Source organism: Schistocerca nitens, chromosome 2, assembly GCF_023898315.1.
Source record: "Schistocerca nitens isolate TAMUIC-IGC-003100 chromosome 2, iqSchNite1.1, whole genome shotgun sequence".
Taxonomy (NCBI): Eukaryota; Metazoa; Arthropoda; class Insecta; order Orthoptera; family Acrididae; genus Schistocerca; species Schistocerca nitens.
Genome location: NC_064615.1, coordinates 1,075,907,443 through 1,075,921,388, shown reverse-complemented (window position 1 = coordinate 1,075,921,388; position 13,946 = coordinate 1,075,907,443). Strand labels below are relative to the sequence as shown.

The 13,946-nt window shown below is 39.8% G+C and overlaps 1 protein-coding gene across 1 annotated transcript in view; it reads right to left on the bottom strand.

Annotated features, from left to right (window-relative positions):
• The window catches only part of LOC126237473 (kinesin-like protein KIF13A), a 218,073-nt gene that overhangs the window by 119,930 nt on the left and 84,197 nt on the right, over nt 1–13,946 (bottom strand). Inside the window, exons 8-12 of the mRNA XM_049947615.1 lie at nt 12,816–12,906; nt 10,110–10,258; nt 7,116–7,362; nt 4,836–4,976; nt 4,541–4,715 (exon numbers count right to left, since the gene is read on the bottom strand). Of these exons, the coding sequence (XP_049803572.1) occupies nt 4,541–4,715; nt 4,836–4,976; nt 7,116–7,362; nt 10,110–10,258; nt 12,816–12,906 (803 nt within the window). The remainder of the gene's footprint in view (nt 1–4,540; nt 4,716–4,835; nt 4,977–7,115; nt 7,363–10,109; nt 10,259–12,815; nt 12,907–13,946) is intronic.

The following is a 13,946-nucleotide window of genomic DNA, read 5'->3' as shown; positions in this document are numbered from 1 at the left end:
CACTATCTGGATTCCTGACTCGATGTGGCCACTGTATCTTGGACAACAGCACACATTTGGGTTCAGGCATATGCTCACAGTATGAAATCATGGTGGTGCTGTAAGCCACATCCCACTGGTGCTGTAAGCCACATCCCGCATAAACACATCCATGGTGCACTGTTTCCTGCAAGCCCCTTCCTTCATGCCTTTCAGCATTGCTGGCATAACTGCTCCAAGTGTTGGTCTTCTTGCCATCACTGTTGGGAACAAGTTGTTCACCAGTGTGTGTATCTATGGGAATCTACTTCAGCTGCAAGAAGATGGTCCTGCAGTGTCTCTTATTAATTCTCACACTTATCTACGTCTCAGTGCACCATCATTATCTCCTGCTACATGACCTCTTGTGAGCTACAACAGACAACAGATCCAAAATCTTGGACAATCTATGGCAAACTGGCATATGAGGTGGTGGTCCACTCACTAACCTTTCTTGTGGTAGACAATGCTTTCATGGAAAGCTTGTTTGGCTTTTATGCTTTCACACTGTCTGGGTTCACATTCACCAAATCAGTTACCTGGTTTCTGTCGAAGTGCCATAACAGGAACTTGATGAACTTTACAGGGGTTTATTCAATTTTCTTTTTCTTTTTTTGCCTACACTCAGCAAGGATAAGGATTTTACCACTCATATCACCCTTAAACCAATGACATCGCTTTGTCTTTCTTTTTTCCAGGCCAGGCTGGTGCTCCTGGTGATTTATGACCAACTCAAGGAGGAATTCAATAAGTTGACAGTTCTGGAGATGACTGAACCAATTTCATCCAGCAAATGGGCTACACCACCAGTGATCAAGAATTTTATTCTGCTAGTTCAATCATTGTGGCAATTTTAAGGTGGCAATTGATACACAGTCTGTGACTGACATGTACCCTATTCCGTGTCCAGAGGATTTGGTGACAAAACTGACAGGAGGCAGCTATTGGAAGCATATGTGCAGTTCCCTCTTAATGAGGCATATCAGGAGTTACTTGCCGTCAACACCTCCTACAGCCTCCAGAAATATAAATGGTCAGTTTTTGGGGTAAAAGTGCTCCGACTCTTTTTCATCATTTCTTGGAGCAACTCACATAACATATTCCTTGTTGTATCAACTATCTGAACTATATTGTGGCAAGGATCCCTCCATTTAGGAGAATTTGTGGAACCTTCAATTTCTGTTTCAGACTCTGCAGGACACAGGTCTCAAGTGCAATCTGGATAAACCACACTTCTTTCAGCCTGCTATTGAGTATCATTTACATCGGTGGACCCAATCAACTAACAGTCACATTGCTGCCATTTATACACTTCCTCAACTCACCAACCAGAAGGAGTTCCAGGCTTTTCTGGGCAAAATAGCTTTTTATTACAAAATTCATCCCACAAACAGCTACCATCGTGTATCCTCTAAATCAGTTACTGAAAAAGGGTGCACCATTTTTGTTTGTATGATTGCGTGTGACCGAGCATTCAGGATTATGAAGGGCAGTCTTTTATCGGCTTCCCTGCCTTGCCACGTTTCAGCTGGATAAGTAGCTTATCTTTAGCCCCACAGTGCGCCTGCCACACAAGATGGGCAACAGTGGACCCCGTCCCTGAGCCACTACCATTAAGAGATCCACTTCCATCCAACAGATCAGTACTCCAACGTGGATGCTCTCTCATGCCCTCTGAAGGGTCCCAACCCCAGTTTCCACCTGGAGGAAATTCTTTGCTTTTGTCTCAATGAGGAAGCTCAGCAGGCAATCAAGAGTTTTTCTATTACGGGTTCACAAATTTCTTATGCTATCAGTGTGGATCCTGTTCTATGCCAGATGCAGCAACATATCCAGTGGTGGTGGCAGAATGACCTTTGGCACGTGCATTGGACCCTATCCAAAATATTTTGTGCTGTGCTACAGACAGACCTTTTGTTCTTGCATCATAGCCACAGGGGGATCATTTTGGCATTATGGATGAAGATGTTTTCTCGCCACTGTGTCAACTGGTCTTGTGTCGACCAGGAAACTGAACACTTAACTGCTGTCTGTCCCAAGCATACAGGTTACCAGGCCACTCTGTGGCAATGTTGCTCGCTGCGGCTGACATCCACGCAGCCATGGTAATGCACCCCCCTGGATTCTGTGAGCCCCTCTTTGGATGCATTTTTGTTACTCATCATTGATGCCTAATCTCGGTTCCCATTCATTGTGAAATGCGCTCGACAACAGAATAGTCTACTGTGCATACCCTCAACCAGATTTTGGCTACTGAAGGCCCTCGCCAAACCCCAGTGATGGATAGTAGCCCGCAGTTCACGTTCACCTTTTAAGATTTTTGGGTGCAGCATGACATCCACCGTGTCTGGATGCCCCCACTTCACCCACAGTCCAATGCAGAGACAGAATGCTTGTACAGAACTTTAAAATGCAAATGAAGAAGTATATCAGGGACACCCCAGCAGAGAAGGTATTCACGTGTTTTCTAAGTACTTGCAGGTCCACTCCTACTGGTGAGAAGAGCCTGGAGGAGTTGCTGCATGTGCACCAACTGTGCAGTGATGCACATCCTGTTGCCAACCTGTCACCTACCTGATGTGCCTCAGTTGCCATACCATGTGCCAAGGTCCCCGTCTGGACTCATGCCTTCAGTCACTGAGTGCGTTGGGTTCAGCAGTCATCCACGGACAGTGGGTTCGAGATGTCTCCAAGCTGCAGCCAGGTGACAGGCTGGTGGCCTGCCACCACAACCGATTACACCCAAGGGTAGGGTACTGACCTCTGCCACCCTCACAGGCCGGCCGGAGTGGCCGAGCGGTTCTTGGCGCTACAGTCTGGAACTGCATGACCGCTACGGTCATAGGTTCGAATCCTGCCTCGGGCATGGATGTGCGATGATGTCCTTAGGTTAGTTAGGTTTAAGTAATTCTAAGTTCTAGGGGACTGATGACCTCAGAAGTTAAGTCCCATAGTGCTCAGAGCCATTTGAACCAGTTGAACCACCCTCACACTTCCTTCTCAAGCCATCCCACCTTTCAGAGCCTGGTCTTCCGTCTTCTCCACCAGTTGTCGTGGCATGTCCTTCTTTGGTCAAGCCTCTTGTGTGTGCTCCCCCTTGACCACAGCTCCTCATCTGCTGTCTTTCTCTAATCCCTGCAAGGTTGTCATGTGCTGGTGGTGGATGACGTCCTTCAACAGGCAAAGCTGCTGGGGGGGGGGGGGGGGGGGGACCACAGGCGCCACAACAGCACATTCCTGCTCCCGTCCCCGAGTGGCTAGACATCCATATGACACCCATTCTGGCATTGGCAACCCTGGTGGATGACATTGCACTGCAGTGTGTCTGCCCACAGTGTACTCATCACCACCAGAGCCACTTGTGGTCATACTCTCCGGTTGCTGCAAAAAGGGAGTTTCTACCTGCGCCACAGGCAGTGCTCTCTGTTGCCTGGGAGGCTATGGGCATCAGCTTCCTGCATCCCACATGGCACTCCAAAGTATAGGGGAGAGATGCTGGATTTCACTGAATCATTTTCACTCCCTCTCCAAGGGAGAAGAGCATGGTAACACTCTGTGTTGTATTGGTGCCTCCACCATGGCTGATGGTGCAGGGCCAGCCACCAGGTGCAGCATGATCAAATGTCAGAAGGCAGCACCACATCGAGGTCTGCACACACTGCCAATAGTCACTGCCACCTCGACACATCGATCAACAAACTAACGTCATATAATACTGGTGCAGAGAGCACTTTTCTCATGTTGCTGTTGTAGTTTCTCCTTTTTAACTCAGACTCTGCTCTCGGGATGAATTGTGATTTGTACCTCAGTCTCAGCCTGGCTTGTACTCTGGACTTGTGTGGGGTATTGGAACTATGTCACATTAAAATGCTTAGAACTTCGTCAGTGTTCTTATTTGTGTGTGGAATTACTATAGTTATGACTGGGAATTATTTTTTGATGTAACTAAGTCATTTGATTTGTGAACCATGATTTTCTCCTACATAACAAAAACATAATTTGCAATATTTAAAACAGCATGTTCTTGATTTTCATCCATGATTAACTGTACACCTTTGTTCAGTAACTTTGCCATATGTATGTGTAAAACCGTAGGTGATCTAATGACCACAGGTAACATTTTAAGTACTACAATACAAGGAATACTTCTGTGTAACACTTCCCATAAAATTCTCAAAATTCTAAAAGTATGACAACAGAAACATGGATTGTTACTCTTTACCCCTATTTTATCTATGTCTTGGGAAGTGGCTTGATAAAAGAATATTTATTATGGTGTATGATGAGAAATAATGACAAGAAATGAATTACTTTAGTAATTTAGTATACAGCTGAGCACTGTTGAATAAATATGTTAAATTCAGATTATAAATGATTATTTCTGAATCACAAACATAAGATAGAAGTATAATAATATAGACTTGTCAATTACAAAAGCAGGCATGGATCTGGGTCAGTTGGTTATTATTACATGCAAATTAATTTAAAAAGTTAAGATCATATATTTGTAATGCAGTCTTACCTTTCCTGTGCCCATCTTTCTACTCTCATTTGTGTTGTAGGAGTACATGGAGTTATTTTTCCTAGGCGGAATGGGTCAAAAGGTACATATGGCGAATATGGCGTTGAGGGGGACAAAATATTCCTCAGCTGTTGAAATTGTCTTTCATATTCCTGTCGTTGTTTTTCCAGAGCAACTGTAAAAATTATTTATATTGATGAGAAAAGTGCTTTCTAATATTCAAACCGTTTATATTCCACACCACACCACAAAACAGAAAGCTATTGTCACATACAAGAAAAAAATTAACATTTACCTTGCTTGTCCTCCTCATGCTGCTTTTCTAATCTTGCAATGGCGGTCTGTATAGGATCATTACTCAGTTCATTCAGCATAAGTTCCTCTCTTGCAAAGTTGTAGTCAATTGTTTGTGCAGGTGTCTGTGGTTCTGACATTGCTATAAATAAAAGGACAAATGTGAGATTTAATACAAACATGGATGATAAGTTTGTTAATAATGTTAGCAGAAAAAATTCAGACTTCCAACGCAAACCTGTGCTTCTACCCCCTCCCTCCACCTCCCTTTCATAGCATATACTCTTTGTCTTTAAATATGTCTGCTTGTGTCTGTATGTGTGGATGGATATGTGTGTGTGTGCGAGTGTATACCTGTCCTTTTTTCCCCCTAAGGTAAGTCTTTCCGCTCCCGGGATTGGAATGACTCCTTACCCTCTCCCTTAAAACCCACATCCTTTCGTCTTTCCCTCTCCTTCCCTCTTTCCTGATGAGGCAACAGTTTGTTGCGAAAGCTTGAATTTTGTGTGTATATTTGTGTTTGTTTGTGTGTCTATCGACCTGCCAGCGCTTTTGTTTGGTAAGTCTCATCATCTTTCTTTTTAGACATATATGTAGAAGGGTATTCATGAGTTACCCAGTCCTTCAAATACTTTATGACTAGAGTTTGGCTTTCTTAAAATTAATGATAATTAATAATAATAATAATAATAATAATAGACAGAACCAATGAGGAGCTGAACAAGGGCTAAAGGCCAAAGTTCTGGTGTGGATGATGATCGTAACAATAGTAGTAGTAGTAGTAGTAGTAGTAGTAGTAGTAGTAGAACAGTAGTAGTAGTAGTAGTAGTAGTAGTAGAACAGTAGTAGTAGTAGTAGTAGTAATAATAATAATAATAATAATAATGACTAGCTGTTATTGGCAACACATTTATGTGGCTCAGTTGGTTAATGGAAAAGAAAGAAAAAAGAAAACACACATTTTTAATATATATATATGGGAACTGGATATATGTCCTAATCTCCTTCTCTGTCCTTTTTCTGTCCTCCTCCTCCTCCTCCTCCCCTTCTCTTTACCCATCTCTCCCTCCTCTCTTTGTCTGTCTCCTCCTTGTCCCTCTCTCTGTTCATTACCTCCTCCCACTTTCTTCGCCCATCTTCTCTTTCTCCTCCCTCTGGATCACCGAGTCCCAGGTTCCATTCCAACCAGGTTGAGAATTTTCTCGGCTCGGGGACTGGATGTTTGTGTTGTGCACATCATTTCATCACCATTTGGGTAATTGGTGAGACTGGACAGTGAAAACATTTGAAATTTGTATGGATACTGATAACCATGCAGTTGAGTGCCCCACAAATCAAATATCATCATCTTCTTCTTCTTCTTCTCTTCCTCCTCCTCCTCCACCTCCTCCCCCTCTCCCTCCATTTCCTCCTGCTCTCTCTTTCTTCTCATCTCTCTGTCCATCACCTCCTTCCCTCTTTCTATTTCCATCTTTTCCTCCCCCTCTCTCTCCATCTCCGTCTGACCCCTCTCTCTGTCCATCTCTTCCTTTCCATTTTTTATGTTCATTTCCTCCATCCCCTCTGTCCATCTCCATCCCTGCCACCGAGCGAGGTGGCGCAGTGGTAAGACACTGGACTCGCATTCGGAAGGACGACAGTTCGATCCCGCGTCCGGCCATCCTGATTTAGGTTTTCTGTGATTTCCCTAAATCGCTCCAGACAAGTGCCGGGATGGTTCCTTTCGAAGGGCACGGCCGACTTCCTTCCCCGTCCTTCCCTAATCCGCTGTCTGGTCTCCTTCCCGAAAACCAATCAACCAACCAACCATCCCCCCCCACACACACACACACAACTGAACTTTAGCCATCTTTGTCATTATTGCAAAGTCAGATTCATTTGAGTATTGTGTAAAACTTTGAAGTAATTCAGTTAAGAAAATTTTCAAGATTTTTGGTAATAAGGTTTCCTCTTCATATATTACATGTTTATTCATATATTTATATTTTTTAGAAAGGTATAAACAAACACTCATATTTGACTACAACATTGTGTCAAACTTCCAAAGAAATCAGTGAAGAGCTTTTGAAGATTTATCATTTTTGAGAAACAAACTTCTACATTTTTGTTTATACAGATAATAACACAAATGTTCATAACATGAAAATTTAACTATCACCACACAAAATCAGAAAAAAGATTATATATAAACTGTCCCTGCGTACCTCTTAATCTATAATCGACAAAACTGGTATTGATGAAATTATAGTACTTACTCATTATACAGTTCTGTAATACACACCTGAAGACTTCGGACAATTGACTCTAAAAAAATGGTGATTGCCCCACAGTATTCTGTCTCCATGATGAAGAGGCGTTTTTTCAGTTATAGGGTAACCATTGACATATGACCGGGCATTATTAATGGGCTCCATAAAAAGACCACCATCTTCAATTGCAATAACACAGTGCTCTGGCTGTATACCTAAACCTGACAGCTGTATATCTTGTTCTGATGGGGCATCTCGACCCCCAACAAGGGTACGTTCCTAAAGAGAAAACATATCACACATTTCTGTTGAATGTATTTATGAAAAAAATATTAATTTATAAGACAATGTTCTACAATAGTTGCAGTAGCCTCAAGTTACATGCTTCTCATTTCTTCCTTTATGGCAACAACAAAAAGTGGATTATTAAGCATGAGCAAGGCTTTTTCAAAGAGCATTCACTTAACTACTGTAAGATATTATCGAATGTCAGCTTTCATAAAAGTACATTATTTATATGAGGATAGGTCACGACTATGTTAATAAAATAGTGGACAAAATGTTGGTACATTTTACTGCTGACATTGTAACATATTTGACTAGTTGGCAACAGTGAGTTATGCTGTATTTTACACTATTTGACACCATATGTTTTACATAACTATGCAAGATGTTTTAAATGCCTTGTGATACTGTCTTATGATACCTGGTGTGGGTGTGAGGAATGAAACCTACACTTTTAAATCCACCCATCCATCTGGCTGAATTTATCATAACTTCTTTGATGTGAATTATCTATTCTTTTAATACTTACAAACAGTGGGGCACAACCTACACAATATTTAGAGTAGTAGACAGTCAAAGATGCTCAAGATTTGTTGAAGAAATGTAGATCTGATATGGAGGAGGTTTTTTTGTGCTGTGGATTAGCAGTAGCAAAGTTTGTACATCATGTGACCACAGGCACTACTGTGGAGATGGAGAAGGATGAGAAATTCTCTTTCTTAAATGTGTCATCAAACAAAAAACAGGTGGTGTGTATACAAATCTGAATCTCTATGGGCCCAACTTGCATTATCCAGCTCAGAAGAGTACTATGCTGAATATTCTAATACACAGTCAGGTCTTTTTCCTGACTAGGACTCTTTGAATAATCATCTGATGACGGAGCTCAGAAAGAACAGGTATTCAGTCCATTGCATTAAGTCAACTCTCTTGAGGAAATCAAGACATGAAGATATTTGCACAATACAGGAGAATAAATAAATAGTGCAGCTTCCATTCTGTCATGCAAAAATGAAGACGGATTTTCCAACCACTCAGGAAAACCAAATAAAATTAGGGAATTCTTAAAGATTATGTTGGCCTGTGAATACCAGGGATTTATAATATTCCTTGTGAGTGTGACAGCATTTAAATGGGGCAGGCCATATGAACTAGTGCCAACTGATGTGTTGAGCATTGATATCATCTAAAGTACAGAAATTTTGAAAAATCAGCAGTGGTCGAGCACAGTCTAAGAAATAATAACAATGTTTTGTTTGAATATATATGAGAATTCTGACACACTTTGAACTATTGGGACACTATGATCAGGGAAGCAGTGAAGTTAGACAATGTGATAACAACTTCAGTAATAACACCAGCTATGCACTGGACTATGCATTGAAGTACGCAATACATAAAGAAAGACTTCAAATGGCATACCATCAGGTATTAATCATCATACTGCAAGCATCATTGGTTAGTGAGGATAAATGTAACCTTCAGATGCACAGGGCACCAACACAGCATGCACCATTTCCATGATGTCATCATGATATAACCTAGCCAGTCAGATGCTCAGATGCCATCCTCTTGGCATCAGAGTGAGAGCCTCAGCAGTTTCACAACAGTCAGGCATAGTTCCTGTGATGGTATCACCTTGGACTGGAACAACTGAACCACATCATTCATCATGACTTTGATATCTGTCATTGTGCCCCTGACATTAGGGACATCTTACCTAAAAGCCTTCCCACCCCTCCTAAATTGGTGTTCTGTTGCCCACCCAACCTCCATAAAATTCTAGTTCATCCCTATGCCCCACCCACTTCCAACTCTTTGCCACAGGGATCATATCCCTGTGGAAGACTCACGTGCAAAACTTGCCCAAACCACCAACCCACTACTTCCCATTCCGATCCTGTTACAGACTTATCCCACTCCAGGCCAACTATGAAAGCTCCCACGTCATATACCAGCTGTGCTGCAATCACTGCTCAGCTTTTTATATTGATATGACTGAACCAGCTGTCCACCAGGATGAATGCCCACTGCCAGGAGCAAAGTACACCATACTGTGGCATGATGGGCAGCTGAACATAAAACGTTATTTATAGTTGGACAGTGAATCCCCACTATTATTAGAACAAAAAAGTGTTAAGTCTTATACAATCTCTTATTACAGCTTCTCCATTTTCCTTTTGGTACTCTTGTACACCTGAAGATGTGCCTATAATTGCCCAAAACTGGTCAAATTTTGATCCAATAAAACTATCTATAACAGAAGTGGTTAGTTATTTAACTCTCTATTTAATATAATTGGAGAGATAAAAATCTACTCACCAAGAGGGGTCAGAACAAACACACAAAAGAAGGTTATCACTAGGCAAGCTTTTGAAGCCAGTGACTTTCCCAAAATCTACTCCTTCTCCTAGACCACTCTAGTCTGTTTCCTTCAGCCCTCTTCTTTCCCTGTCAACCCTTCTGCTTGAAGAGGAGTCACTGGCTCCAAAAGCTTGCTTCTTTTATGTGTGCGTTCTGCCATCACATGGTGAGTAGATCAACATCACTATCAATCCAATTATACTATTTTGTCAAAAATTGTTTTCATTGTTATAACTCTCATAATCACCTCAAAAAAATATCCTGACATCTGTAATTTCTTTACATAAATGACAGTATACATACAGGGAGCACTTCTGTAATATACAGTATAAGAAAGATATATATAAATTTGATGCCCTCAGAAGTTTTTACTTTACCTTTAGGTAGTAAACCAACAGTTCATTAAGTGATGGATCAGCATTCAGGTTTACAAGGTAATATTTGTTTTTCTCCACCTTGATACCAGATGCTTGCACGCTAATACCCATTTTCTCTAATGCCTGCTGGCGCTCTTGTTGTAAGCGTTCTGAAAAAAAGGAGTTTTTACAATTAATCTATAATCAGAACTTTTTATAAATTAAATACTGTCGCTAACATAACACTGCAGCCTGAACCATTGTTATTCTGTGTGGCACTATTCACAGATTAAGTGATGATTTCAATCTTATCTACGTGCCTGGCAATCATTCAGCTACTGAAGTATATGAAGAGTCACTGGTTTTACACCTTCCATTATTTACATTCTGCCCAGAAGTTTCCAACATCACTCTACAAGGTTAGATTACATTGTTCCTTTCTTTATTCAAAAAAATCAGATTATTCCTATTCTCTTACATGGTATGGACATGCCTTTACGTTCATGTTAGTGAATGTAGTATACATGTGAAATGACTTGTAATCCATTACTGGCAACCTCTGAATAGCCAACATGATTTCCATGATACTTGTTCCTAACTACTTGTCTATGGCATTCTATCCTTTGTGAGACAGTTTATGTTGTCAGGCAATTTAGGTGGGTTCATTCACATGGTAAATTGTCATATTATGACTCATTTGTGAACATGATGATGCTTCAATGGACATTACAGAAAGCTGGTCACAACAACAGTGCAGTTACTGAAAGCCAATTAATGACACAATGGATACATGATATCTTCACATGTATGCAGTTTGAGAACATGTCAAAATTATATTTTTTTATTTTGAGAACATGTCAAAATTATATTTTTTTATCTGTCTGTTGTGTGTAAATGGTTATTTATTTAGACATTTTGCAGAAATGCCTTACATGCACCATTCTCCGGATGCTTACAGATACTGTCCATTTGCAACCCATTTGAAAAAGTCTTCGATTCTATGTACTGTATTTATTTAGTTGTTTACTAGCTGCTCTGGCAAAGCTGTGGAAACATTCCATCAGTTTTGAACTGGATTTGTTATTTTTTATGACCTGAATTATTATAAACCTGCATGTGAATGTTTTCGTACAAGAAGTTGTCTGCGTACCACACAATGACTACATATAACACTTGGCAGTTCTTCAACTAATAAGCAACAAATCCACATTTGCAACCTACCATTGATAGTGCTCCATCATTAATGCATGCAAATACAGTATGAAAGGAATTTTTTTTTGTACAGTATGATTTCACACATTAAACATAAATAATTCTGTCATATCAGTAATGAAATTTGTTGGATTTCTTCCCATAATGCACCGCTCTCATCACAATAATGTACATATGGCATCAATAAATCGTTATTCTCTGCAAAAACTGACCGTTGCATGGAAAATTAAGAGTTTTGAAGAATACTTACAAGTCTTTTATCACCATTAAGTGCCATTTTTTTCAGTTCATTGGCTTACTGTGCTGTCATTTAGAGGCAACATTATTAAAATTTCAGGTACATCCTGAAGCATTACTGTTAAGATAAATTACTATTAGAGTTTCTCCAATATTACAGTTTTTATCGCTTTTGCAATTAATTGTGAAATGTAATAATCTGCAATTATCCATGTTCATTCACTGTGTGTTGTTTCTTAACAACTGAACAGTTGTTGAACTATTTTGAAATATTTATACACTTCCAGAAAATATTCAGTGGGCTTGTGCTAATAATTTGGATGCTTTGTAGAAAGATGTTCTCACAGTCAGTTTTGCATTATTACCTCACTGAATAATGTTTTATGATGCAACAAATACATTGGGTGTTGCTGGTTTACAACAGATTCTATGAACAAATACAGCCATGAAGATATTTCATTTTATGAGACACAGGCTCAAAATAATTACCAATATATTCTTTGAAGCTGTACGCATGTGCTGACTCTCAAAAATCTAATTGCATATTGATCAGTGAAACCACAAATGAAAGAACCCTTGCCTTGTACTGTCATCTATGTGTGCCTCTCGTGCATTGTCGACTGAGTTTGGGATTGGAACAGCACTGACTACAAGCTCTGTTTATCTGTTACAGCTGGTTGGTGTGCAGAGAGATGCATGAGCTATTATGCAATGAGGCTCTTTTGTTTGCACTCGCTCTATAGTGCCATTTAGTCCCTCTTGTGTAATGTAAACTAAACATATGCTTAGGCAACACAAATAGTATATTTTCTGAAATCAAATTTACCATGTGGAATTTTATGAAAACCTAATGCCCACCATGAAAGGTGGAATGCCCAATATTGGGCAGTACAACCCAGGGTTGATTACCAGCAATATAAATAGTAAAATTTAAAAAATTATCAGTTACCTATTACAAAACCAAGTTTATAGCTACATGCACATTTTCACAAGGAGACAGCTCTTATGTAATTATTCTCATGGAATTCCAGCATATCTTTGCTGATCAGGCAAAGAACTGCAAACAAAGGAAGATTGGCAAAAAATCTTGCCTATGACAAAGTTTCATGAAATTTTGTTTGATCAAACAAGAGAATGCTCCATGCATGGATTACCAATAAATATGATTATGATGTGAGCTAAATGCTGATTATATAAATTAAAACTCACAAATAATGCTACACACCAGATGCTATTATGCTACGAGAGACAAACTTTTAGAACTAAAAATTACATTACCTGTCTTCTGTAGTTTCTCCTCCCACGTCTGCGACATTTCTTTCATAAGCTTCTCACTTTCACTTAGTTTTTCATGCAGATTTATTCTTTGCTGCAAGAAAAACAAGGGAAGAAGACAGTAATACCTGACCCTTATTAACAGGTTCAACGATTCACAATTCGTCACTGGCAAACATTCTTTTGACAAAATTTCATGCACGCAAGTGTGGGGGCGTGTGCGCACTCACCCACATGCACACACACATATACACACAGAACATATATGAGATCTAGATGCCAATCTGTGTATTAACCACTGGATTCTGAGAGGAAAAGGCATTTTTAAGTCACAAAGACTAAAGAGAATGCTCATAAATCATTCAGTTTTCACAGTGCATAACTACTGTTCTCTGTCAGACATATTACCACATATTTGTTTACCTTCAAAGGCACGGAGACAAAACTATGAAAGACATTCTTGTATAAATAAACTTTTGAAACATGATCCTTATTCTTCATATACTAAATTCATGAACATGAGAAGAAGCAGGAAATTACTTTGAAAACAACAAAATTGTTTCCATTACTTACTGACCACAGTTCAGTGTTGAAAACTACTCATTGTTCTCGTGTCTTCATATCAGCTTGATCCAAAGAAATGAACTGTGATGAATGAACTCTTGATGAGACTCAGCATAAAATGCAGGGAGATCTTGTCACTCAGATCACAGTTCACTCATCCATTACCACATTTTGTGTATTTTCTATCATTATCTGGGCTCCCACTTTTCACTCTATTTTATTTATTTATTTCACACATATATCTCTCTTTTTTACTTCTACTCATTTTAGTGACTCACAAAGCACTGTCATTTGATAATTACCTCACTTTTTCTGCACTGTTTTACTCCCTTTCTTTGAAGAAGACTACAAACTGGTCCATATAAAAAACTATGGTGCCATTTTCACAGGATAGGTGTCAGTGATGGGGTTAATTAACTATAAAACTTTATTGAGATTTTATTACTGAATGGTCACATGTGAGATATTTTCAACCATGATATAGTGTATGTCATATAACATTCTAGGATTGCAGGAACAGGGAGACATTACAACATCATTCACTTATCTTTCACCGTGGCTTTTGGCACA